The 25,603-nt window shown below is 38.2% G+C and overlaps 1 protein-coding gene across 4 annotated transcripts in view; it reads left to right on the top strand.

Moving 5' to 3' along the window:
• Positions 1-25,603, top strand: part of TRIP4 (thyroid hormone receptor interactor 4) — a 66,710-nt gene that overhangs the window by 31,705 nt on the left and 9,402 nt on the right. For all 4 annotated transcript variants that reach the window (XR_009264061.1, XM_058737414.1, XM_058737413.1 and 1 more), the window contains 4 exons: positions 1,614-1,740; positions 5,146-5,333; positions 9,224-9,348; positions 10,722-10,813. Coding sequence is in view for 3 of the 4 variants with exons in the window: in XM_058737414.1 (XP_058593397.1) it covers positions 1,614-1,740; positions 5,146-5,333; positions 9,224-9,348; positions 10,722-10,813 (532 nt within the window). In the remaining variant the exon portion in view is untranslated. The remainder of the gene's footprint in view (positions 1-1,613; positions 1,741-5,145; positions 5,334-9,223; positions 9,349-10,721; positions 10,814-25,603) is intronic.

The raw sequence follows: 25,603 nt of genomic DNA, 5'->3' as shown, positions 1-25,603 counted from the left end.
AAAAAAATATTTGCTCTTCTCACATATGAAAAATTGTATTTATTTTGTGAAAATTTTTATTTATATTTCTTTGTTTTGGTTGTATGCTGATAAGTCTGAACATTCTAAAAATGTACTGATTAGCTACTTGTATTGCTTCTTATATAGGTTCTAGAGTTGTAGGTACATTTACCATTTATTATATTTCAAAATTATTTCCTTCTTCAGATCCCACTGTCCCCACCCTATTTTATTTAGACTCCCCTCTTCCCTCAAAATTCTTGGTTTTTTTCTTCTTTCTTTATCTCTCTCTTTCTTTTTTAGCTTTATACCTGTTGTGTTTCTGCTTTTTCCTTGGTTTGGAAATCTCTCCCACAATCTTTGCCTTTGAAATATCTACCTACTTGGTACAACACATGGGGTTATAATAATAATCATTGTAATAACTCTCTCATAGTAGCACTACATCCTTCCGTGTTTTGTTCATCATCTTCATAGCTATCTTAAACCTGCCATTTAGAGTCAAAGCTTCTTGAAGGCAAGAACCATGTTTTCCATACCTTATTTAAGTCGCCTTGCGTATAAAAGGTTCCTAACAAATATCTTTGGTCTTTTCTACTGGTAAAATCCTTTCATTATGTTGTGCCTCAGAATTATCATTATCCATAAACATTTGTCAAGCATCTGGCAGGGACATGGAGTATAGCAGTAGGTAATATAGAGGTACTGGATAGAATAAGATACAGTTTCTCTAAGATCTGTGATCTCCTACTACCCTAGCATTAGTTCTACAGTCTTTAAATGGAAATCATCACATTCTTTTGTAAATTTAGAGCCAAAATAAATAGCAAACCATGGGCACAGGATAACATGGGATGTATCTGCTGTTTGTTTTTTAAAATATTTTTCAATATGTATTCATTTTTGAAAGAGAGAGAGACAGGGCATGAGTGGGGAGGGACAGAGAGGGAGACAAAGAATCCAAAGCAGGCTCCAGGCTCTGAGCTGTCAGCACAGAGCCCAATGTGGGTATCGAACCCACAAACCGTGAGATCATGACCTGATCTCAACCTGAAGTTGGACCCTTAAGCGACTGAGCCACCCAGGCACCCCGATGACTATTTAAATAGTAGGTGCTATAGGACTTCACAGAAAGGAGTAAGCACTTTTGTGCTGGGCCAGTAGAGGACCTTACTACAACTTCTGGACCTTGAAACAAGGATAGAATCTAGGTCAGCCTGGAGGAGTGGAGAGGGCCTCCTGAGTGTGCAGAGGAGTAATGGAATGTGTTGAGTAAATAGGCAGCTATAGGATAAATACTCTGCTGTAGGTCAGACTATTTCTAGGCAGCTGTTCTAATCTTGGCATTTTTAGTAATCCTGTTAAACAGATGAATGATTGTAGTGTGCCCTACCTATTTTCTTAGTGTTCTGGAACTTTTACTAATTCATATTCCTTAGGGTTCTTGGAGTGAAGAGAAGGAAGTTGGTGATGGGGAGTAGGAAAGTTCATCCATGGACCCCTCTTTGAATTTCAAATTTTCTCATTGTTGAAGGATTTTATGTTGTGGTAAGTAAGGATATTCTGAGCATAGAACTTTACCAATTATTTCATCCTTTGGTTTGTCATCACAGACTAGATGAGACAATACAGGCAATTGCCAATGGAACCTTGAACCAACCACTCACCAAATTGGATAGATCTTCTGACGAGCCTTTGGGAGTTCTGGTGAATCCCAACCTGTACCAGTCCCCTCCCCAGGTTAGTGGACCTTTGCTGTAACTGGTAATGAGAGGAGTTTGGGCCCCGATATTTCTCCTTTCAAGTGTGCCTCTTTCATAGACTTTAGATATCAGTGTGCTTTTTCAATACACCCACCGACCTTATTTTCTGTCCCCAGTTTTTTCCATTTTTTTGCAATACTTCTTACAAGTTGGCCTGTATTATCTTCTGAGTATTTCCCAAGAGAGGGTTTTGTTAAGTAAGAGATTGAGACAATAATCCCATGGTTCTTTTGTTGATGTTCTTTCTCTACCTTTTATAGAATATGAGTAGTCCCATAGAGTGGTGTTTTAAATTAATATGTTCATTGTTGTCATTCATTTTTCCATCATATCATTGAGCATCTATTATGTGCTATCATGATAGTAAGTGACAAACTGTATGTTGCTTCTATCCTCAAAGAACTCATAGACCAGTAGGGAGAAAAAAATCACATAAGCAGTTCTAATACAAATAGAGATATAAATAAAGTATGGTGGAAACCCAGAGAAGGGAAGTACCACTTCCAGTTGAGAATAAAAGAAGCTTTAATAGGGAAGCTACATTCATTAAAAGGAAATATCCAAGAAAATGGGTGTTTGGGGATGGTGGGGAAAAAAACATTCCAAGCAGACTGAAAACATTCCAAGCAGACTGAACTGTAGGAATAAAGCATGGGTACATGAAAGCATGGCCTGTATATTTATGGAAAAATGAATGTAGGCTGCATAGATAGTGGTTATCAAAGGGATTATCCTGAGAAACAGACTAAGGTTAGGTAGGTAGAACCAAATCACTAAAATGTTTAAATGTTTAGAAATTTTTCATATTTTTATTTTGTATATAAATGTGTGCCATAGAAGGTTCTTCCGCAAAGAGATGCAGTCAGAGCAGTTCTTTAAACAGCCTAACTGTAGGTACTTGTTCAGCACTTTACACATGCCAGCTTCTTTGCCAGGTGCTAGAAAATTAAAAGGTAAAGGCCCAGCTCCTATCCTTAAAGACTTAGTGGGGAAACATGTTTGAATACAAATAATTTGAATTCCTTAAGATAGTTGCATATAATACTATATGTTAATTCTACTTCAATTAAAAAAAGTGCAATGATAGACACATGTTGTGCATAGAGTAGGACTTTAGGAAAGTGTTCATAAACACTCTAGGAGTCACGAAAGAAATAGTGTTTGGGAGAAGACTTACAGGATGAATAACAATTTCCAATGAGACAAATCTAGGGAGAAAATTCCAGGAAGTTCATTTACAAAGGTTCAGCAGTTTAGGAGTATTGTAGGTTTGGTAGAACCAGAGGTAATTCAGTATTGTCAGAAGCTAAGATGAAAAAAAAAGTTGAGATGGACTAGTGGGTGTATTAGTTTCCTAGGGCAACCATAACAAAGTATCACAACTAGTTGGCTTAAGACAACAGCAATTTATTCTTTCACAGTTCCTTAACACCAAAATCAAGACGTTGGCAGGCCCACACATTCCCTGCAAAGGCTCTATAGGAGAATGCTTCCTTGCCTATTTGAGCTTCTCCTGGCCCCAGGCATCCCTTGGTTTATAGCGGGATCATTGAAATGTCTGCCTTCGTCTTCACATGGTCTTCTTCCCTGTTTTTGTCTTTGTGTTCTTTTTTTTTCATAAGGACAGCAGTCATTGGATTTGGGGTCCACCCTAACCCAGTATGACCTAATCTTAATTTGATTACAAATGCAAAACTATTTCCACATAAGGTCACTTTCACGGGTTCTGGGTAGATGTAAATTTTAGCAGGGGATACTACTCAACCCAAAACAGTAGGCAGCATCTTACCATGAAAGGCCTTATGTCTCATGCTAAGGAGTTTGGTTTTATTTCAAAGTAGGCAAAGAGAAGTCCTTAAAGAATTTTAGTTGAAGATTGGCATGACTTCCATGCCTGTATAGAGAGATTCGAGGGAGGAGTAAGACTAAAGCAGGGAATTTGCTAAGAAGGTTATTGCAGTAGTATATTGGGGAGCTGATGAGGGCCCAGGTTAGTGTAGTAACACTAGTAGGACAGTAGGGAGTTACTTAAAGGCTAAAAATGTAGATGAGACCAGTTAGCAGGCTCTGTAATAATATCAGTGAAAGATAAGAGGTTAATTTGAGAAAGTGGATGTGGGAATAGAGAAACAGGTAATATAAACTATAACTGTAGTAGAGATAAAACAGTGAATGTGGACCTCAGAATTGTTCAAGTACCAACATGTTTATGAAATCACTTATTTCCCCTGTAATGGATGAGTCCTTCCTCTATATTCCCAGTTAAGGGCTTCTATCCCCAGGTAGTATTTACTTAATTTTGCTTTATATTTTGGTTAGCTATTTATGTGTTTTTCTTCAACTAGGATCATAAGTGCCTTGAAAGAAAGAACTGTACCCTTTTTATACTTGATGTGCTTTTTACATGGTCAAGTACTGAATAAATGTTTGTGTTTTTTTTAAGATATGAAGCAGTTGATTAGAGTCATAAAATTATATTACATTAAGATTCTTAAAGATCAATTTAGTCCAACCCCATCATTTTATAATTGAGAAAACTGAAACCTTTAGAGGTTAAATGATTGCTTAGAGTCTCTAAACTACCACTCTAGTTTTTTTCCCCCTATAAATTATCAAACAAGTCAAAAAATTAAGACAACTAACCAAAAACTTCGTCTTAATAAAGACCTTTTTTTTTTTTTTTTTTTAATTTTGAAGACTTTCAGTCTTCTTGTTCTGGAACAAACATGAATCTTTGTCATTCTGTGACAGAACTGCCAGGACACATCAGTTTTCTATATTACCACTGTCCTATAATTTTCTCTTCTCTTCATGTAATGGGGGGCTTGTTTCAGTAATTCTCCATCCTTTCTGTAAGAGACAGGTTGTTCCTTTCAGGGTAAGAGAGTATGTCTTGCATCCAACAATCATAACTACTGCCCCTGATAGCATCTGATTGGCTTTATCACGGTCCCAGCATGTGACTCTGCCTTTAAGCACATGAAAGGTGTGTGGACCAAAATTTGGAACCTTCATTTAATGCAGTTATGTTGGGAAATTGTCCAGAATCCATTATGGATCATTAATAAGTTTACAGTAGAAGTAATTATAGACCTTATACCTGGTCTGCTTGTTGTATTTTTGTTGGAACTAGGAATCTACATATGGAGATTTCAGCATTCTAATTATCTTTTAAGATAGGACCTTGTTATCATATCTACAACTCCTTCTGAATTTATACCTACACCTCTTATGTCCTTGTTTCAAACAAAGGTGGAATAAACTTTAAGAAAATGTGCCCAGTATGATTTCCTCATTGTTAACATTGATCTCATTTTGTATACCTACCCCAGGTTCTTGCCTTGTCAGACAGAACTGTATATTTGGTTTCTTTTTTGTGTAGTGGATAGACCAGACAGGTGCAGCCTCACAGAAGAAGGCTTTCCATTCAGGAGGATCGGAACTAGAAATGAACTCCTATCGGCACCAGTTGCGAATCCAGGACCAAGAATTTCAGGAAGGCTTTGATGGTGGCTGGTGCCTCTCTATGCATCAGCCCTGGGCTTCTCTGCTTGTCAGAGGGATCAAAAGGTAAGGACAGAAATGAATCTTGCCAGTGGAAGATTTTACAGTGACACAAACTTGATTTAGAATTATGGATTAGAATTCATTTTCCCCAATATAGTGACGATTTATAATACTCTTCAGCACATAGAACTTTAAGCAGTATATTCATGTTACTGATTTGGTAGTAGTGTTTTTACTGAATAGCTTAAAAAAACCTGAGGTTAGAAAGGCTAAGGATCCTAGTCATAAAAAAAGAATAAAATACCAGTTTTTCCATCTTCAGAATGAAGTCTCTTGACAAAACTTCTCTTGGCTTTGCCTTTGGAATATAGTATTCAACAACATTAATGGTTTGATCTTATTTGAAATGCAGTTTTTATGGCTATTTATTAATTTTTTTAAGACAACAGCCCAACTGTGTTTTTTTCTTTCATATATCTATGTGCTAATATGACTAATCATATGAAAAACTACTTGTCTAGAAAAATGAGGGATTTAAGAGTTAAGTCGCTTTATTACAAGGTTGAGTGGTTGTACCTATTCATGATGGTTAGAACTTAATGTTCTATGGTTTCATGTTTCTTCTCAATTCAATTTTATTTTATTTTTTAATTTTTTTATTAAATTTTTTTTTTTAAGGTTTGTTTATTTTTGAGAAAGAGTGTGAACCAGGGAGGGACAGAGAGAAAGAGGGAGACACAGAATCTGAAGCAGGCTCCAGCCTCTGAGCTTCAGTGCAGGACCCTATCCCACAAACTGTGAGATCATAACCTGAGCTGAAGTCAGACACTTAACTGACTGAGCCACCCAGGTGCCCCTATTTTATTTTAAGTTTTTTATTTATTTTTGAGAGAGCTCAAGCTGGGGAGGGGCAGAGAGAAGGACAGAGGATCTGAAGCAGGCTCCTCACTGACAGCAGCATGCCGGATGTGGGGCTTGAACTCACGAACCATGAGATCATGACCTGAGCTAAAGTTGGACGTTCAACCAACTAAGCCACCCAGGTGCCCCGCTTCTCAATTCACTTTTAAAAAATATTTTTTTCAGTGCATCTGGCTGGCTCAGTTGGTAGAGCATGTGACTCTTGATCTTGGGGTTGTAAGTTAGAGCCCCACGTTGGGTATAAAGTTACTTAAAAATAAAATCTTTAAAAAAAATAAAAAAATAGTTTGCTTTTATAAATATAAATAGAAAATTGGAAAATACGGTGAAGTAGCTAGAAAGAGAAAGATCGCCTATAATCCCACCACTTAGAAACACCTACTTTTAGAATTTTAGAGGGCTTATTTATATTTATTTTCCTGTGCTGTTATATAGTGAGGTAATAAAATATATTTAGTATTTTACTTCTTTCACTTATCATTACAACATACTCGCTTTCCCTTTTTTTCCAGTTTTATTACAATGTAATTAACAAATAACATTGTATTAGTTTAAGGTATCAACATAATGATTTGATATATGTATATATTTTTAAATGGCTGCCTCAGTAAGTTTAGTTAATATCCTTTACCTCACATAGTCACAAATTTTTTGTTTCTTGTTGTGAGAACTTTTAAGATCTATTCTCTTAGCAGCTTTTAAATATACAGCACAATATTGTTAACTATAGTCACCATGCTGTACATTGCTTCCGCAGGACTTACTTATCTAATACCTCAAAGTTTTGACTATTTTTACCCATTTACCTCTGGCAACCACCACTATTTTCTATCTATGAGTTTGTGTTTTTTCAGATTCTGCATATAAGTGAGATCATACAGTATTTGTCTTTTTGTCTGATTTGGCACAATGCCATCAAGGTCTGTTGTAAATAAAATGGCAGGATTTCCTTTATTTTTATGGGTGAATAATATTCCATTATGTATATATACCACATTTTCTTGATCCATTCATCCATCAGTGGGCATTTGGTTGTTTCCATATCTTGGCTATTAGAAATAATATTGCAGTGAATTTGAAGATGCAGATATCTTTTTGTTCCTTTTTATTTTATCTATTAGAATTTACTATGCCTGACCGTGTCCTAACTCATAACAGTAGTAATATACTTAAATAAATTTTTACAGTTCTAAAAGCAGCAGTAGCTCTATAAAATAGATAAGGCCAGTATTATTACAGTCTTGCACAAATGAGGACACTTACGTAAGGACACTTTATAGATAAAGTAGCTTTCTCTGAATTAAAAGCTAGTTAGTGGCAGAGATGGAACTTAAGTTCAAGTTTTTAGTGGTTTTTTCCAGTCTTACTGTGTAAGTTTCAGTCATTTGTCTTCTGAAAGAAAATTTTTTATTGGCATTTAGTATCAATCATTTCTACTTTGGTGTATTCATTATTAGCTGTGATTTCCTTCTTTCATTACGGTGCATTGTCATTTTTCTCCCTTCTTGAAGGTTAGGTCTTCTTGCTTTGGTTTGTAATTGCTTTTTAGTTCATGTGTGTGATGCCATTAGAACAAATGCATGTGAATCTGCTTCTGCTCCAGGGCAACTAGACCCTCAGGTATCTGTTCTTACTCAGTTTTCTACAATTTGGGTGTCTTTTCCCTCTTCCAAAGCAGAAAACTAAACAGCTCGCTTTCTGCTGAGAGAATCAGAATGTTTACATTTCTCTCCTGTTTTGGATCTATATTCTTCAGATTTTGTTACTCAAAAGAACAGATGAGCAACATCCAGCTCACAATCACGAATCCCACAGAAATGAAATGAATGATTCTGCCACATTTGTGAGACCATTTTCCCAATAACCCTTCAGATTATTTGGTGTGGAGGGAAGAACGATACTGATTAGTTCTTCATTTTTTGATCACCTGCTATGTATGTGCCTGGCACTATTTCAGTTCATCTATATTGGAAAATGAAGGATAGGAGAAATTCCCTATTTCCCATTGTAAGAATAGTGTAATAGCAGTATATTATCAAGGTATTTTATTTGAGTGGAACTAAAAGAGAAACATCCTTTTTTTTTTTTTCTTTTTACTTATTTATTTTTTGAGTATAGTTGACACACAATGTTACATTAGTTGCAGGTAGACAGCTTAGTGATTTGACAAGTTTATATACATTATGCTGTGTTCACCATAAGTATAGCTACCATCTGTCCCGTTACATTGCTATTATAATATCATTTTATTCGTTATGCTGTGCTTTTTATTACCGTGACTTAACTCATTCTATAACTGGAGTCCTGTATCTCCCTTTCTCCTTCACTCATTTTGCCCAACCTCCCATCCCCCAGGAATATCTTTTTGTAATCCTTGGAGAGTAATTAAGTTCTCTTGGATGCATTGTTATTCCACCTAAAGATTCTTTCAAACTAGTCAAGTTGTTTAATTATTTACAAAGAACATAATCCTTTATAAAATACTTAGAAAATATAAATGAATATGGTTGCAATTTAAAGAGTGAAGATGATAAACATTTTTATTTACTTAAATTCTATAAAGTGACAACTATAAAAGTACTATTCTTAGAGATTTGTGTGTTGGTGAAGATTTTTCTGTTAGGTTAGAAAACAATTAACAAATCTTCCAAGAAAAAGTTAGCCCGTGACTCAAAGAACATCAAGGATTTCCTTTTTGTGGAACAGTTTGGATGCCTTAAAAGTGTAAGATTTAAATGGTGGAAGTCACAAGGCTAGTGAAAGATACAAGTCTGACTTACAGAGATGGAGTTAAAAATAGGACCTGAAAGAGATCATTGTCTTTATTCTGATGATAGGAAAAGCTAGAGAACAGGGTTCATACTCCATTTAAGGGTATTGTGTTATAATTATGTTTTTCACACAAAATACCCCTCTTTGTGAGATATCTTCTATAGATCTCTTGGTTTAGCCGGGTGATTTGCTATATTAGATGAGATCCTCTGGGACACTAGAATTTAGATCCTTTCTACTAAATTTGTAATTTTTTTAAGGGTGGAGGGCAGAAGTTGGTACACTCCTCACAGAGGACGTCTTTGGATAGCAGCCACAGCCAAAAGACCCTCTCCTCAAGAAGTCTCAGAACTCCAGACTACATATCGTCTTCTTCGTGGGAAAGGTGACACATATATTCTCCATTCAGTATTACTTGATGGAAAGGAAAGAAGTTCATCTTCTTTCACCCCCTTCCTCCTCTGGCTTTTTTTTTTTTTTTTTTGGGAGAGGGAAGTAGATGAAAGGGACTTTAATCTTTGTGTACGTTTGTTTGTTTAGTGGCAAACCTGGGCACATGTTCAAAGCATTCATTCATCAAACAGTGCAAATAAAAATATTAGTTCCCAGGGCGCATGGCTGGCTCAGTCAGTTAAGCATCTGACTCTTGATTTCAGCTCAGGTCATGATCTCACCGTTCGTGGGTTCAGCCCCCACATCGGGCTCTGCTCTGGCAGCGACTAGCCTGCTTAGCATTCTTTCTGTCTCTCCCTTTCTCTCTGCCCTCCCTTGCTCACACCTGCTGTCTCTCTCTTTCAAAATAAATAAATAAACATTAAAAAAATATGCCTATCAGTTCCCAAGACCAGAAATCAACCAACTAGTTTTAATTTAAGAAAATTTTCTTTTTTAAAAAAATTTTAACTGTGAGAGTATAATGACTTTTATAAACTCTGGGATCTTTAGATTGGGAAGAACAACCACAATAAGAATTTTTTGAGGGGACTGACCCAAATAAACATCTGCTATGGGATTTGGACAGGTCAGAGTTGGTTGACTTAACCATTATATTTTGGGAATTACCCCCAAGCACATCATATTTGGATCCAAAAAAACTGTTTCTGACTCTTAGATGTCTTGTTTTTCTTCCTCTTACCTAACTCATACACTTGCTTTGAAGGTAGAATGAGAGGATGATTATAGAACTACCTTTAAAAGTTTTAAGGAAACCAAAACTTGAGGAATCAAAGGTGCTTGTTTCCTTAAAAGCACAATGTTTTGACTGATATGACTAGCTTGTTTTAAATTTATGTTCTGTCATTCTTTTTTTTTGCTCTCTCTCTCTCTCCCCCTGTGTTGTGTCATTCTTAAATGTTTTACTACACTTTTTGGGTTTTCTCTTCACAGCTGTAGCTTGTTTCCAAAACCCATCGCCACCAAACTCCAGGTTAATCCAATTGAATATAGGTGGAATGATTTTTTTGGAGTGAAGTTGTAGGGTCCTTGAACTTTTTTTGGAGTGAAGTTGTAGGGTCCTTGAACTTTGATGGTGTAAGGGTAATTTTTTTATAGCTTAGAATGTAGATAGTGGACTATGCCAGACACTCACTAAATTTGTTGCTAAAATGCAAACACTTGTGCTAAATAAAAACCTCATTGTTTTTCTGTGTCTACAGTAGGTAATAGAGATAGTGATTTGTTCAGAATTGGAAACAGATTTGTGAGTTTCAGGGGAACAAAAAGGAGATATAGCTGATGCTTCTCTTATTCTTGATTCAGATGTGGAATTTCCCAACGACTATCCATCAGGTTGTCTTCTGGGCTGTGTGGACCTCATTGACTGCTTGTCCCAGAAGCAGTTTAAGGAACAGGTGGGTAAAGTATACTTCTCTTGGACACATGCTTAGTTTGCCACCATAGTTGACTTGTAAATCCTTCAATACAGAATATCGTGCTGATAGTAAGGTGATAGCAACTGAATTTAGACATGTGAGGATAATCTTTTCATAGGGAAATACTGGACAGATACAAGACCAGTGCAGAAACAGAAAAACTGGTGATTGTTCTGGTTTCTAATACATGTACATTTCTGCATAAAAAGCTATTTCCCCAGTCAGGCTAACAAATAGAGAGTCCTCACCTTTCATAAAACTTTGCTGCTTTTGGTAAAGAAACCCTCCATTATCCTTTGAATTATTTCAATTAGGTGGTGAGGATGATAGGATTTGTTATTATTGTGGAAGATTTGGTTCAAGCCAGAGAATTCATGATAGGCAAGTAAGTTTGAATTCTGATTTCTGATTGCCTGGACTGTGCCATATTTGGGGAGTGTGTATGCGAGGGAGTATGTGCACACATGTGTAGGTATGTATTTTTATTTCTTTTGATCATTGAAGGTTGAACTGACATAACTAGATTTCATTTTTGAGCAGCAGAGGGAGCCGAAAGACTTTAGCTTCATTGGAGAACGCCTGAAATTTTAGAGCTGTATGTTTAGACTCAGACTAGCAGAATCCAAAATGGCAAAGTCTATCCTTGAAGCCTGTAGAGTCTTACCTAACAGTATGGTTTTCCTGTACTTTCAACAATTGCTTTAGGCAACCACTGTACTTAGGAAAATGTTTTTCAGCTTAATTTTTCTCAGTAAACCCTTTGTTTTCCAGATCTATTTGCCTTTTGATAACATTATTACTGTTGTAAAAACTCCTATTAGGGAGCCTGGGTGGTTCAGTCAGTTGAGCGTCTGACTCTTGATTTTGGCTTAGGTCATGATCTCGCAGTTTGTGGGCTTGAGCCCTGCATCAGGCTCTGCTCTGACGGGGTTCTGCGCTGGCAGTGTGGATCCTGCTTGGGATTTCTTTCCTGTCTCTGCCCCTCTCCTGCTTGTGAGCTCATGGAAGCACACATGCTCGCGCTCTCTCTCTCTCTCTCTCTTTCTAAATAAGTAAATAAATAAATAACTTAAAAAACCAACCTGATCCTATCTATGTTACCCTCTCTACCCTTTCCTCACAGATTTTAGCCAGTAATTATCCCTCTAGTTTTCTTTCATTTTCTTGTGGATTGCCTCCTTAGCTCTTCTCTGATTACTTTATGTATAGGAGTACAATGCATGCATTTTGGCATGGATTTGACCCCTAGCCTTTTGTTCTGAACCTTACTACCTAATTCAGACCTAGGCAAAACCATGGACATGTGGAGACCCTTTTTTCCACACCGTTGTACCCGTGCTTCCATGGGCCTTTTGCCCATTTCCCCAGTATCTTCTTTCCTCTCTTTCTCTCCCCTTTTTTTTTCAGTCTAGAAGTAACAGTTATAAAAATTGCTTACATTGGTGTAGGCCTTATAGTTTTAAAGACTGTCACAGGCATTAATAGCTTAGGATGAGTTAATATGTTATCAGTATATTTTCTTCATAGGATATCTGCATTCTTAAAGGGAAATCAGGGTACCTGGTGGCTCAGTTGGTTGAGCGTCCAGCTCTTGGTTTGAGCTCAGGTCATGGTTTCATGGTTCATGGGTTCAGGCCCCACACTGGGATTCTCTCTCTGCTGCTCCCTTGCTTGCACGTGTGCGCACATGCTTGCTCTCTCTCTCTTTCTCTTAAAATAAATAAACCTATTTTTAAAAGTTAAAAAAAATTTAAAAAGGGGAATCTGGAGCATCTGGTATGTGGGTGGTGGGGTTTGGCAAAGGGCCTTCCTTTATTTTTTTATTTGTCCATCAAGCAAACCACCATCTGATACAAGGTCAAATGATTTCAGTCACTAGACAGCCAGTCTTCTTCCTTCCACAAAATGTGTAGAGAAGGGTAGGAAACAGTAATCCTAGTCTGTGTAGTACAGCAAGCTTATGGGAGTTAGAAATCTAATTGACAAATCTTTTTTGGTTTCTCATGGATGCTTCTGTTTCAGGTCAGCATGATACTCCTCCTTGAGCTTAGATTCTGTCTTTTATCCTGAGGATGCTGAGGGCAGCACATAGAAATGTAGGAATCCTTCCATATGTTCCCAGCTGGAGGTCCTGGCAACTCTCCTTATGAATTTCTCTGGTATATGTCATTAGAATATCTCCAAATGCCAGAAGCCAGTAGGCTTCATCAAATAGGAATCCCTTACTCATTTTCCCTATGGTCAGCTTTTCTGGGGCTTTTCCCCACTGTTTCTTTTCTTTGGGGGTAGCTCATGAATGTATGCAGAATTGATATTAGTCTTATTTGGGGATTATTTATTAGATAAAGATCTTTTAAAAGTTGTAGCTTTGGTATTTGGCTGCCTTTCGGAAAATGTCTCAAGCGTCTTTGCTAATCTACCTGTCTTTGAGCTGTGGTTCTGTGGTGTTAGTAATGTGATTGCCTAGTCTGTTTTACAAACCTTACTCTCATTACTGTAAGAATGAGTTGAAAGTTTAGGAATAATAGCCCTAGACTAGCATTTCCCAAACTCTTCCATGTGTAGGTGTTCTCTGGGGAAATAAAAATAGGGGGAGGTGGTTCTGAATGGACACATACATTTGGAAAATGTATTTGTATCAGACAAATGTGTTTGTTTACTGTAGACCTTCTCAGAGACCTTAATATGCTAGTGTGCATTATGACTGTCTGATACAACTGTCTGTTACGTCTAATGGATACAACATACAGTGTTAAACTTTTCGACCATAAATCCCCTCCCCCTACCTCATACACACTACCTACTTTCATACTGCAGAACTGGTATCTTGTATATACAGCTAAGAAAGTGCTAGCCTAAGTATGTTTGGTTTTCTTTTATTGTCATAGGTCATCTCACTGAGGGAGAATCATACAGAAAACAATTTCTTGACCTGTGTCTTCTTTCTGCACCTTTACACTCATTTTTCATTACCCAGCTGAATGACATTTTCTTTGAAAACCAATGTAGATCTAGTAGTTTTTATTTGAACTGAAACTAATCTCATGTGTGACTTGGACCACATTTTACTTCTCCATCTTGTTCCTTTTTCCTTCCCCAAAGAAACTCAGTAACTTACTTCCTGACCTCACATTCTTGGCCTTTCTTTGATAAGTTAAAATATACTAAGCCCTCACTATTTTTGGCATAATGTGATCGTTTAGTCTCTTTAAAAAAAAGTTTTATTAGAGGTTGTTTAAAATCAAGTACACTATACTCTAAGTGATTTTTTAAAATATGTGCTTAAAATGCTTTGCCCTGAGCTAAGAACTCGTCTTCATTTTATCTTCTAAGAGTAGTATGGCTGGCATGGCCAATTTGTGCCAGAAGAAAATCCCACTAGACCCCCAGCCCTCTGAGTAATGGCAGGGAATCAACCTAGACAAGACAAGAATGATGCAGCAAAGGCTGTGGGCTCAACTCAGGAGAGAAAGGTAGATGAGAGCCGTCTAGTTACAACTTCTCCTGTATTCCCCTGGAAGGAGCCCATGCAGTTTGCCAGCACTTTATCTGCCAGCAGCAGATGTAAGCTCTCAAAAACAGCAGGGAGGATGTTGACTGCAACAATGCATCAAGGCTGTGGTTTGTAACCTCAATAGTAAGGCAGTTAAAACTCTTTTTTTTTCTTTTAACAAAGACATTTTGATTGCCAAATCCATAACCATTAGCAGCTGTGGTTTGAACAGTTCTCTAGACCTAACAAGTTTTCAAACAGAAAGTTGAGTTGGTGGCTTTTGTTTCTACTTGTCTATGTTGTGTTTGGGCTATTTATATCTCTGCCTTCAATAGAAAATCTGATTTGTCTGAAATCTCCAAGGTCATTGATTATTCCATTTCTTCTGACTAAATCCATTCCTCTCCTGCCAGTTTACTGACCCTTCAGTCTGTTTGATCTTATGGCTTTTATAATAGCTAAGACCCTATCTTTAAAGAGTTATGCTGAAGCAGTTCTGCTGGGTACCTATATAACTGACATTAGCAATAGAATTGAAGTCTTCATTGGGGTAGAGAGTATTATTTGGTCCTTCTCCTATAAGGGTATCCAAGCAATACAGATCATCAGGAAGGTTTGCAAAAATCATGTGTGGAAATCATCATCTTCTATCATCAATCAATGGATTGTCTGTAGGTCTGAGAGGTGAGAAATTAGAGAATGAAGGAATAGTTAGTATTCAACCCAGATAACAGCCTTGAAAAATGCAGTATCCCCAAAGTTTCTTTTTCTTTTTCTTTTTCTTTTTCTTTTAAAGTAAGTTCTGTGCCCAGCATGGGGCTTGAACTCACAACCCCAAGATAAAAAGTCACATTCTTTACTGGCTGAGCCAGCCAGGCACCCCCACAAACTTTGTTTGTTTGTTTGTTTGTTTGTTTGTTTGTTTGTTTGTTTCTTTCTTTCTTTCTTTCTTTCTTCCTTTCTTTCTATGTATGTATGTATGTATGTATGTTTATTCATTATTGAGAGACAGACACAGAGCTCGAGCATGGGAGGGGCACAGAGAAGGGGAGACAAAGAATCCAAAGCAGGCTCCAGGCTCTGAGCTGCCAGCACAGAGCTCGATGCGGGGCTCGAACTCACAAATGGCAAGATCATGACCTGAGCCGAAGTTGGACGCCCAACCGAGTGAGCTACCCAGGTGCCCCTACTTTCTTTTAAAATATGTGAAAATGTCCTCTGTCATACTGAGAAAACCTGCATATTTATAGACCTAAAATGTGGATTTCTAAGGGATCATGAGGGCTGTGTCAGAGACCCAACAAAGAGGGGAACTGTGTGTCTGCCACAACTAGCCTAACCCTAGGCTGTTCTTTAAAAGTACAGCTTACTTGAGTGAAACAGGGAACATATTTTCAGAATTCTCATGAAGACTAGAATATTTACTGGAATTTCTAGGTCAGAGCAGACTATCTTTAAAGTTGTTTTGTAATCTGGGTGTCAAATGCCTACTTGCTGAGTTGAGCACAACCATGTATATTTTTTTATATTCCAGAAAGCATTTTGCTTTCCTTTGTACTTATCCCGAAAAGAGGAGGGGAACGTTAACACTTGTCTATACATTTATGTAAATTCTTTAATGTTTTTACCTTTTCATCTGAAAACAAACCTATAAGTCTTAAGGTTTTCTTAAGTATTTATCAGTAAATACTTGAGTGCCTACCATAAATCAGACATTGTTTTAGACACTACAAGAAATAAAAAGATGAATTAGCCATGGGGTCTGTCCTCAGGGTGTTTAAAAGACTACTAGATATGTAAAATGTGTATGTAAACAAAGAAAAACAAAATAAAAAGCAAGGATAACTGTCTTGAAAAGTAGAGTGTCTCTGAGGAATTTAAAGGACAGAAAGGTTGCTTCTAGCTAGAAGGGACCCCAAAAGACTTTATTAAGAATATGGCTTTTTGGGCTGCCTGGGTGGCTCAATCAGTTAAGTATCTGACTAGATTTTGGGTCAGGTCATGATATCTGTTAATGATGATTAACTCCGTCATGATCTGAGTTTAAGCCTTCTTTGTCAGCTCAGAGCCTGCTTGGAATTCTCTCTCCCTCTCTGCCCCTTCCTCATACTCTATCACACTTTCTCAACATAAATAAATAAACTTAAAAAAAAAAAAAAAGAATATGGCTTTTGAATTAGCCTTGAAAGGTAATAATAATAAAATCTCACTTTTTGATCAGCTATATTATACAAGGCCTATTGTGTATGTTATTTTCTTATCCTCACAACCACTTCAAGCAAAGTATCGTTATCCCTCTTTTAAAGAGAAGAGAATTCAAGACAGAGAGTTAAAGTAATTTGCATAGTGTCAGTCAGTAAATGGTAGAATTGGGATTGCTGTTCAGGTCTTCCTACTTAGTTGATAAGAAAAGCATATTCCAAGGAGGAGGAGTAGCGTGAGGTGGGAAGTTAGGGGCCTGTCCAGAGAATAATAGCAAACCAGTTTGTTGAGAGACAAACTGGGAGAAGAAGAGGAAGAAGCAGCAAACAAGAATGGAAAGGTATGTTGCGGTCAGATGGTAGATAGCTTTGAATGATAGGCTTCAGAGGTAAGACTTTGATCTGTAGTCAGTTGTGGAATGGAGCCGGGGTGTTTGGAACGTGATCAGGGCCTCCATTTAGGAAAATGGATCTGACTGCAAGGTGGAAGATTAATTGCAGTGAAGAGCCTGAAGGTGGGGAGACTAATGAGATGGCAGTTGTCATTCCAGGGTCGAGATATTTTCAAAGGTCTGTTCTAGGATAATGCCAGTGAAATTAGACAAGAGGGGAATAGATGTAAGAGGTTTTAGGTAAGTAGAATCAATCACTTAATGTGACACCTTCATGTTACCTGTAAGTAAACCGAGGCTTAGAGAGAAAGTGGTCTGCTTGATCTAGAAGGAATCTGCTGTAGCCTTGGTATCTTCTTGCAATCTGTTCACGGCTTCTTAATTTTTCACCTAGTCTACTGTATGAACCAGGTAGCAAATTATCTAAGATTTTATTGCTTGGAATGTTATACAGTCATACATTCAGTAAGTATTGACTGACCATCTGTCATGTGCCAGGAACTGCGCTAAAGACTAAGGATCCAGGGGCGCCTGGGTGGCTCAGTTGGTTGAGCGTCCGACTTCGGCTCAGGTCATGTTCTCATGTTCATGATTCAAGCCCCGTGTTGGGCTCTGTGCTGACAGCTCAGAGCCCGGAGCCTGCTTCCCATTCTGTGTCTTCCTCTCTCTGGCCCTCCCCCACTCACGCTCTGTCTCACTCTCTCTGTCAAGGATAAGTAAACATTAAAAAAAAAAAAAAAAAGACTAAGGATCCAGAGTTTTAACAGATACTTCATCTTTCTGGATCTTTCAGTCTACTAGAAGAGACTGAGACAAGAAAACCCAACCATACTAATTATCATATGAAAAAGGAATGTGTGAGAGGCCCTAACTCCTAACGCAGTTTGACTGGGGGCGGGGTGGAGAGGGTTAAGGAAGCTTCTAAAAAAGGTGAGTACTGAAGAAAGAATTTGTCTTCCTCAGTATGCCATCCTTTATCAGGTCACCATGCTCTTCTCTACCACTATAGTTCATATTCATCCTTTTAAACAACTCAGATGTCACTCTCTGTAGTGTCTTCCTAGACCTCAGTCCATTTCCTCCCTGACAAGACTAATCACTTCCTTCCCTGGGCTACTGTGTTCATATTTCTATTCTTGCTCTGGCAGATGAGTTGGGCAGAAAGGAACAGATGATTGAAATGTTTAGGAGGTAAAGTCTATAGGACTTGGTTATTTGATTGGATATGAAAGATAAGAGAAAGAAATCTGAGATAAACTTGGGTTTTGGGCTCTGGCAATTGGGTGAATGGTAGTATCATTAGTCCACATGGAGTGTACAAAAAAAGAATTTTCTTGAGGCACCTGGATAGCTCAGTCAGTTAAATGTCCAGCTTTGGATTTCATCTCAGACCATGATCTCATGGTTTCTGGGTTCGAACCGCACATTGGGCTCTGCACTGATGGCTCAGAGCCTGCTTGGGATTCTCTCCCTCTCTTTCTGCCTCTCTCTCTCTCTCTCTCTCAAAATAAATAACTAAACTTTAAGGAAAAGAGAGAAAATATTCTTTTAAGATAAATAACTTTGAAATAAATGACCTGTGGTAAAGAAAACCTATATTATAGCAGTAAAGGAAAGAAGTACTATAATATGTAATCACCATACAAAAATCAATTTTTTTATGATAAAAAAGAAAAATTTTAATTCCAGGGGTGCCTGGCTGGCTCAGTTGGGAGAGCATGTGACTCTCATTTTTGGGGTTGTGAGTTTCAGCTCCATGTTGGATGTAGAGATTGCTTAAAAATAAAATTAAAAAAAAAAAAAACAAACATTTAATTCCGGTATAGTTAACATACAGTGTTATGATTTTTTATTTGGATAGTTTAAAATGTTTTAATCTGTTTTGTTCTCAAAGACAAATATCATTCAATAAAGGCATATTGTTACTGTTAATAGCACCAGTTTGCCTGACAGTTATCTTACCTTGGTATGTTAACTGATGTCAAAGGATGTTCTGAACTGTGCCTCAAAACAGTTGTTCTCAGTTAAGTTATCTCCCGTTGGGAGATAAATTCTAAAATAGTCCTATCCCTTAAGAGGAGTTTTAGCATTCTGAGTTATTAGTCCCAAATGTAGACTTCAATGGTTAAAGGACCTTACAACATAGTATCTTTAATTAAGAGTAATTTTCTTTTGGTTCTCACTAGTTTAAGTTGGAGTGAAAACCTGCTATAGGAAATTTAAGACCAAAAATAACTGTTGTGAGTGGGTGATTCCCATTTAGGTCTTAAAGAAGGCAGAAAAGCTATGCAGTTAATTTTAGAGAAAATACACTTGCTTAGGTTCTCTTGTGTATGGAGGTTCTAGCATAGAATTCCAAAGAGCACAGAAAGCCACAGTGGAAACTTAACTGTGAGGAGGATGGGACCAGGAAACCAATGCTGTGTGGCTTCAATGCTGTGTGGCTTCATCTTCCACAAATGGCTGTAAGACCCTTAAGCTGCATATTATTCTTTTCACCTGGAGCAAATATGAACTCTGTAGCATTGAGCTGCAATCCCTCCATCTTTGATACTGAGCACATGATTATTAAAAAAAAAAAAATGTTGTTTTGAGAGAGAGAGAGAGTGAAAGCAGGGGAGGGGCAGAGAGAGAGGGAAAGAGAGAATCCCAAGCAGACTCTGCCCTATCAGCTCAGAGCCCATTGCAGGGCTCAAACTCAAAAACCTTGAGATCACGACCTGAAACGAAAGCAAGAGTCTGATGCTTAACTGATTAAGCCACTCAAACGCCCCTATACTGAGCACATGATTTGATTTGGGTACTTGTACGTGGGAATTCAGTGATCCCATATTGGGCCAGCTGGCTTGGTCTCTATCCAACTCCAGTCAAATATACAGTTGTCATCTTGTCAGAGCATCACTACTCCTATGTTATTCTGATGTGAGAAAAGTTTTATCCTCCAGTATAGTGGGGCCTAAGGTACTAGTTGTGTGTCCTGTAGACTTGTTGAATTGCTTTAACAGAAAAGGTAAACAAGAACTATTAGAGAACTATTAGAGAATTGCTTTCAGGATATGCTTCTTTGGATCTGTTTTACTTGTAGCCTTTTTATCAGACTTATTTCCTTCTCTCTTTCTGAGTATTATCACCTCAATCTTCATGGAGTTGGTTTTCAGCTAACTAGATTTCAGAGCCTGATTTCATGTCCTATCTAGTTCCCCAAAGTTTAAACCAAGAAAACCTACAGCAAATATATGTTCTTTGTCAGTGAGTTCTTTCTTAACTGTTTGCAGTAGCTGTTAGTCCTCTGGAGACAGGTATAAGAGTTATAGGTCATCTGGGGATTTGTTGTCAAGAGTGGCATCATTTAGGAGTTACTGATCATTTCAGTACAAGGACTAAATGGAGGCTTGCAGAGTTGGTGAAAATGGCCACTTGACTCTGAATTAGTAGTGATTGCCAAAAACTACTAACCTTTTTTTTTCTCTTATGAAAATGGCAAAAGAAATGTTTTCTAAATGACTGGTGAACAATTTCCCTCTGGAGAAGAGAAGAAAATGGCTGTTTAGGGGCGCCTGGGTGGCGCAGTCGGTTAAGCGTCCGACTTCAGCCAGGTCACGATCTCGCGGTCCGTGAGTTCGAGCCCCGCGTCAGGCTCTGGGCTGATGGCTCGGAGCCTGGAGCCTGTTTCTGATTCTGTGTCTCCCTCTCTCTGCCCCTCCCCCGTTCATGCTCTGTCTCTCTCTGTCCCAAAAATAAATAAAAAACGTTGAAAAAAAAAAAATTTATAAAAAAGAAAATGGCTGTTTAGTAGTTAATTACCTGTTATGTTAGACAGCTATGAAATTTATGAGGCATGAAAGAAGAGTAGGCCCACCTCCCCCACTCATCAGGCTGGAAACCAGGTGATAGGAGTCATGTTTTCATAGGCAAGAACAGCAGCAACTTCCTGAGGAATCTGTTACTGAATTTGAATGGTTGCTTTGAGTTGCCTGATCTTAAAATCCACATTCCCTAACCTGTCTGATGTGCTCTCATTGACCCTTACTGTAGCGTCCGGAGTTTATTCACACTGTTTCTAAATATGAACTTTCTCTTAATTTACTTTTCTCTTTTTTAAAACAAGCTCTGCACTCAATGTGGGGCTTGAACTCACTACCCCAAGGATCAAGAGTCATGTGCTCTACTGACTGAGCCAGCCAGGTGCCCCTAATTTACTTTTCTCTCCATCAGGTGCATTTTTGTCTTTTTACTCTCAGACCAAAATCCCTTTCTTCTAAGTCACTGACTTGTCAGTGTTTAATGTGGTCCATAGTGTCCAGACCCCAGTTACAGTGATTGTGCTTTTCTGGAGGTACTGAGGCTGTGCCAAACTGACTTTGCTTTAATGTATTCTACCCCTTTTCCCAACACATAGGCCTTTGCTTTATTTTTTTGCAGGCTGCTTTGCTCGTCAGCTCTGTTTCTTGTAAGCCTCCTGAAGTTCAGTAATAGTTTGGGAAAAGAGATATTCACATAAAACTTGGATTTAGATTAAGTTTGGAAAGCTGATTTTGATGTTTATCTTTATTGTGAAGCAAGAATGGGTCCCATAAACCTCTTGTTCTATAATTTCATTTGTCCATCATTTTCCCTGTTATTTGACATTTGCTTACTCTATTAATATATGTCAGGGTAGCTTATATTAAACATAAGGCCTTATTGGCCCACTTGCCAAGAATTCTAATTTATCTTGGCGGGGGGGGTAACAGATTATAGGATAGCACCTACTTTTACCCAGGGCTATCATCCTAAGAGTGCCTAGTTCCCAGCCTGTGTGTATTTAGCATGATTAAGATAACCTTAGGGGCGCCTGGGTGGCTCAGTCGGTTAAGTGTCCGACTTCAGCTCAGGTCATGATCCGGTGGTCCGTGGGTTCGAGCCCAGTGTCGGGCTCTGTGCTGACAGCACAGAGCCTGGAGCCTGTTTCAGATTCTGTGTCTCCCTCTCTCTCTGACCCTCCCCCTGTTCATGCTCTGTCTCTCTCTGTCTCAAAAATAAATAAACGTTAAAAAAAAAATTTAAAAAAAAGATAACCTTAATGCACAAGTTGATAAATTCATTGTTTTTTAATTCAATAACAACAAAAAATTTTATTTTTTTTAACATTTATTCATTTTTGAGAGACAGAGTGTGAGTGCGGGAGAGGCAGAGAGAGAGGGAGACACAGAATCTGAAGCAGGCTCCAGGCTCTGAGCTGTCAGCACAGAACCCAACATGGGGCTTGAACCCATGACCCTGAGATCACAACCTGAGCTGAGATCAAGAGTTGGACACTTAACCAACTGAGCCACCCAAATGCCCCAAATTCAACAAATAATTATTGGTTGCCTACTGTGTGTCAGGCATGATTCAAAGTGCTTAGGAATAAACAAAACAGACAAAAATCCTTGCCTTCATGGAGCTGTCATCCTAGTAAAGGGAAGCCATATTTAAATTTTTAGGGGCACCTGTCTGGCTCAGTTGGTAGAACACGCAACTCTTGATCTCTACTTGTGAATTAAAAAAAAAATTTTTTTTTAATGTTTATTTTTGAGAGCGAGAGAGTGCAAGTGGGTGAGGGGCAAAGAGAGAGGAAAGCAGAATGCAAAGCAAGCTCCAAACTCTGACCTGGCAGCACAGAGCTTGGCGCAGGGCTTGAACACGCAAGTTGTGAGATCATGACCTGAGCCGAAGTTGGAAGCTTATAGGTTATGAATTTAAGGCCCATGTTGGGTGTAGAGATGACTTAAAAATAAAATCTTTTAAAAATTTAAATAAGTAAAGTTATGTAGTATCAGATGATGGTAAATGCTGTAAGAAAAAAAAAAGGAGAGAGGGGTTGAGAGTGTCAAGTTTGTGAGGAGTTTGGTGCTCCGATTTTAAATAGAATGATGAGGGAAAACTTACTGCAAAGTTGACGTTTAAATAAAGTTCTGAAGAAAGAGAGAAGAAGCCAGGTGGATATCTGGGCTAGGGGGTTGAGCATTCCAGGAAGAGGGACTAGGCAAGTGGAAAGACCCAGAGACAGGAACAACAAACCATTGTGGCCACAGTGGAGTGAAAGTGGGGGTGAAAGTAGTAGAAAAAGGTGTCAGAAAATGGGCCACGGGCACCTGGGTGGCTTAGTCGGTTAAGCATCCAGCTTCAGCTCAGGTCAGGTCAGCATCTTGCGGTCTGTGAGTTCAAGCCTCATGTCTGGCTCTGTGCTGACAGCTCGGAGCCTGGAGTGTGCTTTGGATTCTGTCTCCCTCTCTCTCTGCCCCTCCCCTGCTCACACTCTGTCTCTCTCAGAAATAAATAAACATTAAAAATAAAAAAAAAAAAAAAAGAAAGAAAGAAAATGGGGGGCCAGATTGTCTAGGGACCTGAAGGTCACGGTGAGGATTTAGGCTTTTATTCTGAATGAGATGAAAAGCCACTGGAGAGTTTTAAGCAGAGGAGTGACATGATCTGATATATTTTTTTAAATAGTTCTGACTGCTGTGTTAAAAATAGAAAAGAAAGAGGTTAAGGGCAAAAACAGACCAATTAGATTATTGTGGTAATCCAAGGAAACATTATGATGGCTTGGATCAGGGAGTAGCTATAGAGGTCTTAGGAAGTGGTGAGGTATTGGACATCCTTTGAAGGTAGAGTTAACAGGATTTCTCAGTGGGTTGATTGTGGGGGTTTTGGCCTGAACCACTGGAAAGATGGGATCATTCACTCATTTTAAAGGGGGTATGGATAAGACAGGAGCAGGTTTAGAAAAGAATTCAGGATCTTGATTTTTTTTAAATTTTGTTTGTATTGTGATAAAATATATAACCTGCAACTTACCATTTTAACCATTTTTAGGTATACAATTCAGTGGCATTAAGTACTTTTACAGTGTTGTACAACCCATCACCATTATCTGCCAGAATTTTTTCATCATCTCAAACAGAAACTCTGTACTCATTAAATAATAACTCCTTGTTCCTCCTCCCCCCACGCCCTGGTAACCTCTATTTTTTCTCTATGAATTTGCTTATCCTAAGTACCTAATATAGGTAGAATCATGCAATATTTGTCCTTTTGCATGATTTATTTTGCTTAGCATAATATTTCAAGATACATCCATGTTGTAGCATATATCAGAATTCGATTCTTTTTTAAGACTGAATAATATTCCACTGTACATATGTACGGTATTTTGTTCATCTGCTGATGAACACTTGGATTGTGGATACTATTGGGTATTGTGAATCATGGTGCTATGAACATTGGTACACAAGTATGTGAGTCCCTACTTTGAATTCTTTTGGGTGTATACACGTAAGTGGAATTGCTTTAATTCTTTGAAGAACCACCACACTGTTTTCCACTCCAGCTGCACCATTTTACATTCACACCAGCAATGCATGAGGGTTCTGATTCCTTCATATCCTTAGTAGCACTTGTTATTTTCCATGTTTTTTGTTTTTGTTTTATTTTGTTTTATTGTAGTCATTTCTTGAGCACGAACTAGTATCTCGTTGTGGTTTAGGTTTTTACTTTCAGGACCTCATTTTTTCCCCAGTTTTATTGAGATATAATTGACACATAACATTGTATTAGTGTAGGGTGTACAGCAGAAGGATTTGATACACATATATGTTGCAAAATGATTACCACAATAAATTTAGTTAACATCCATCACCTCTCGTAGTTAGAAATTCAGGACCTTATTTTTTAACTCTTGAGATTGAAGGAAATCCCCAAGGTTGTGAATGTAGAGAGAGAAGAGGTCTGAGGCCTGACCCCTGAAGCGCTCCCAACATTTAAAGGATGGGGAAATGAGCAATCAGTAAAATAGCAAAACCAGGAAGAGAATGATATCCTGGAAGCCAAGTGAGAAATGTGTTCAAGAAGGGGGGAGAGAAGAATTTTGTCAGATTCTACAAATAGATCGATTAAGATGAGAACTGAAAAAGTGACCATTTGATTTAGTAACATGGAAGTGAACAATGACCTTTAGTTGATGAATAATAATTTTGGTGGAGTGATGGGAGTGAAAGTCTGTTTATAGTGAATTCAAGAAAAAAAACAGATGAATTTGAATCAGAGAGCACAGACAATCTCTTAATGAATTTTGTTGTAAAGAGAATCAGAAATGGGGCAGTAGCTTGAGAATGCGAGATCTGGAGAGTTTTTGCTTTATGGCAGACATTACAGAAGTTATGTTTGTTAATGGGATTGGTTCAGTAGAGAGGGAACATTTATTGATGCAGGAAAAAGAGGAGAGGATGACTGAAATAGCTTGTAGTTCCAGAAAAGCAGAGCCATGAGGTCCTGGCAGCCTGTCCTCTGCCTCAATACTCTAAGACACAGAGGGGAGAGGAAGAAAATTGGAGATGGAAATTGTGACTGCTGCTGTTTTGCCCTCTGTAGAATTAGGTTGAAAGATCTTGATGGCAGCCTCTGGTTTTATTCGTGCCAAAGCACCTCAGCAGTAACAGCTGGAACCTGCTTTTCTTTGAGTTCTAAAGATCCAGGGGATAAGGAAAGAAGAGGATTTTCCTTCTCATCTTCAGTCTTTCTTTTCTGCCATGAACATTTTGATCCTGCCTCAGAATATAATTGTGTCTGATGCTTGATATTAAGCTATGTTTTATCAAAGTACATGCCACACCTTTCCCACACTGAAAGCCATGGTATGTGGGCAGGACCAAAAGCTGCT

This window comes from Neofelis nebulosa, chromosome 7, assembly GCF_028018385.1.
Source record: "Neofelis nebulosa isolate mNeoNeb1 chromosome 7, mNeoNeb1.pri, whole genome shotgun sequence".
In the NCBI taxonomy this organism is placed as follows: domain Eukaryota; kingdom Metazoa; phylum Chordata; class Mammalia; order Carnivora; family Felidae; genus Neofelis; species Neofelis nebulosa.
The sequence above is the reverse complement of the archived record's forward strand: the minus strand, read 5'-3'. Positions and strand labels throughout refer to the sequence as shown.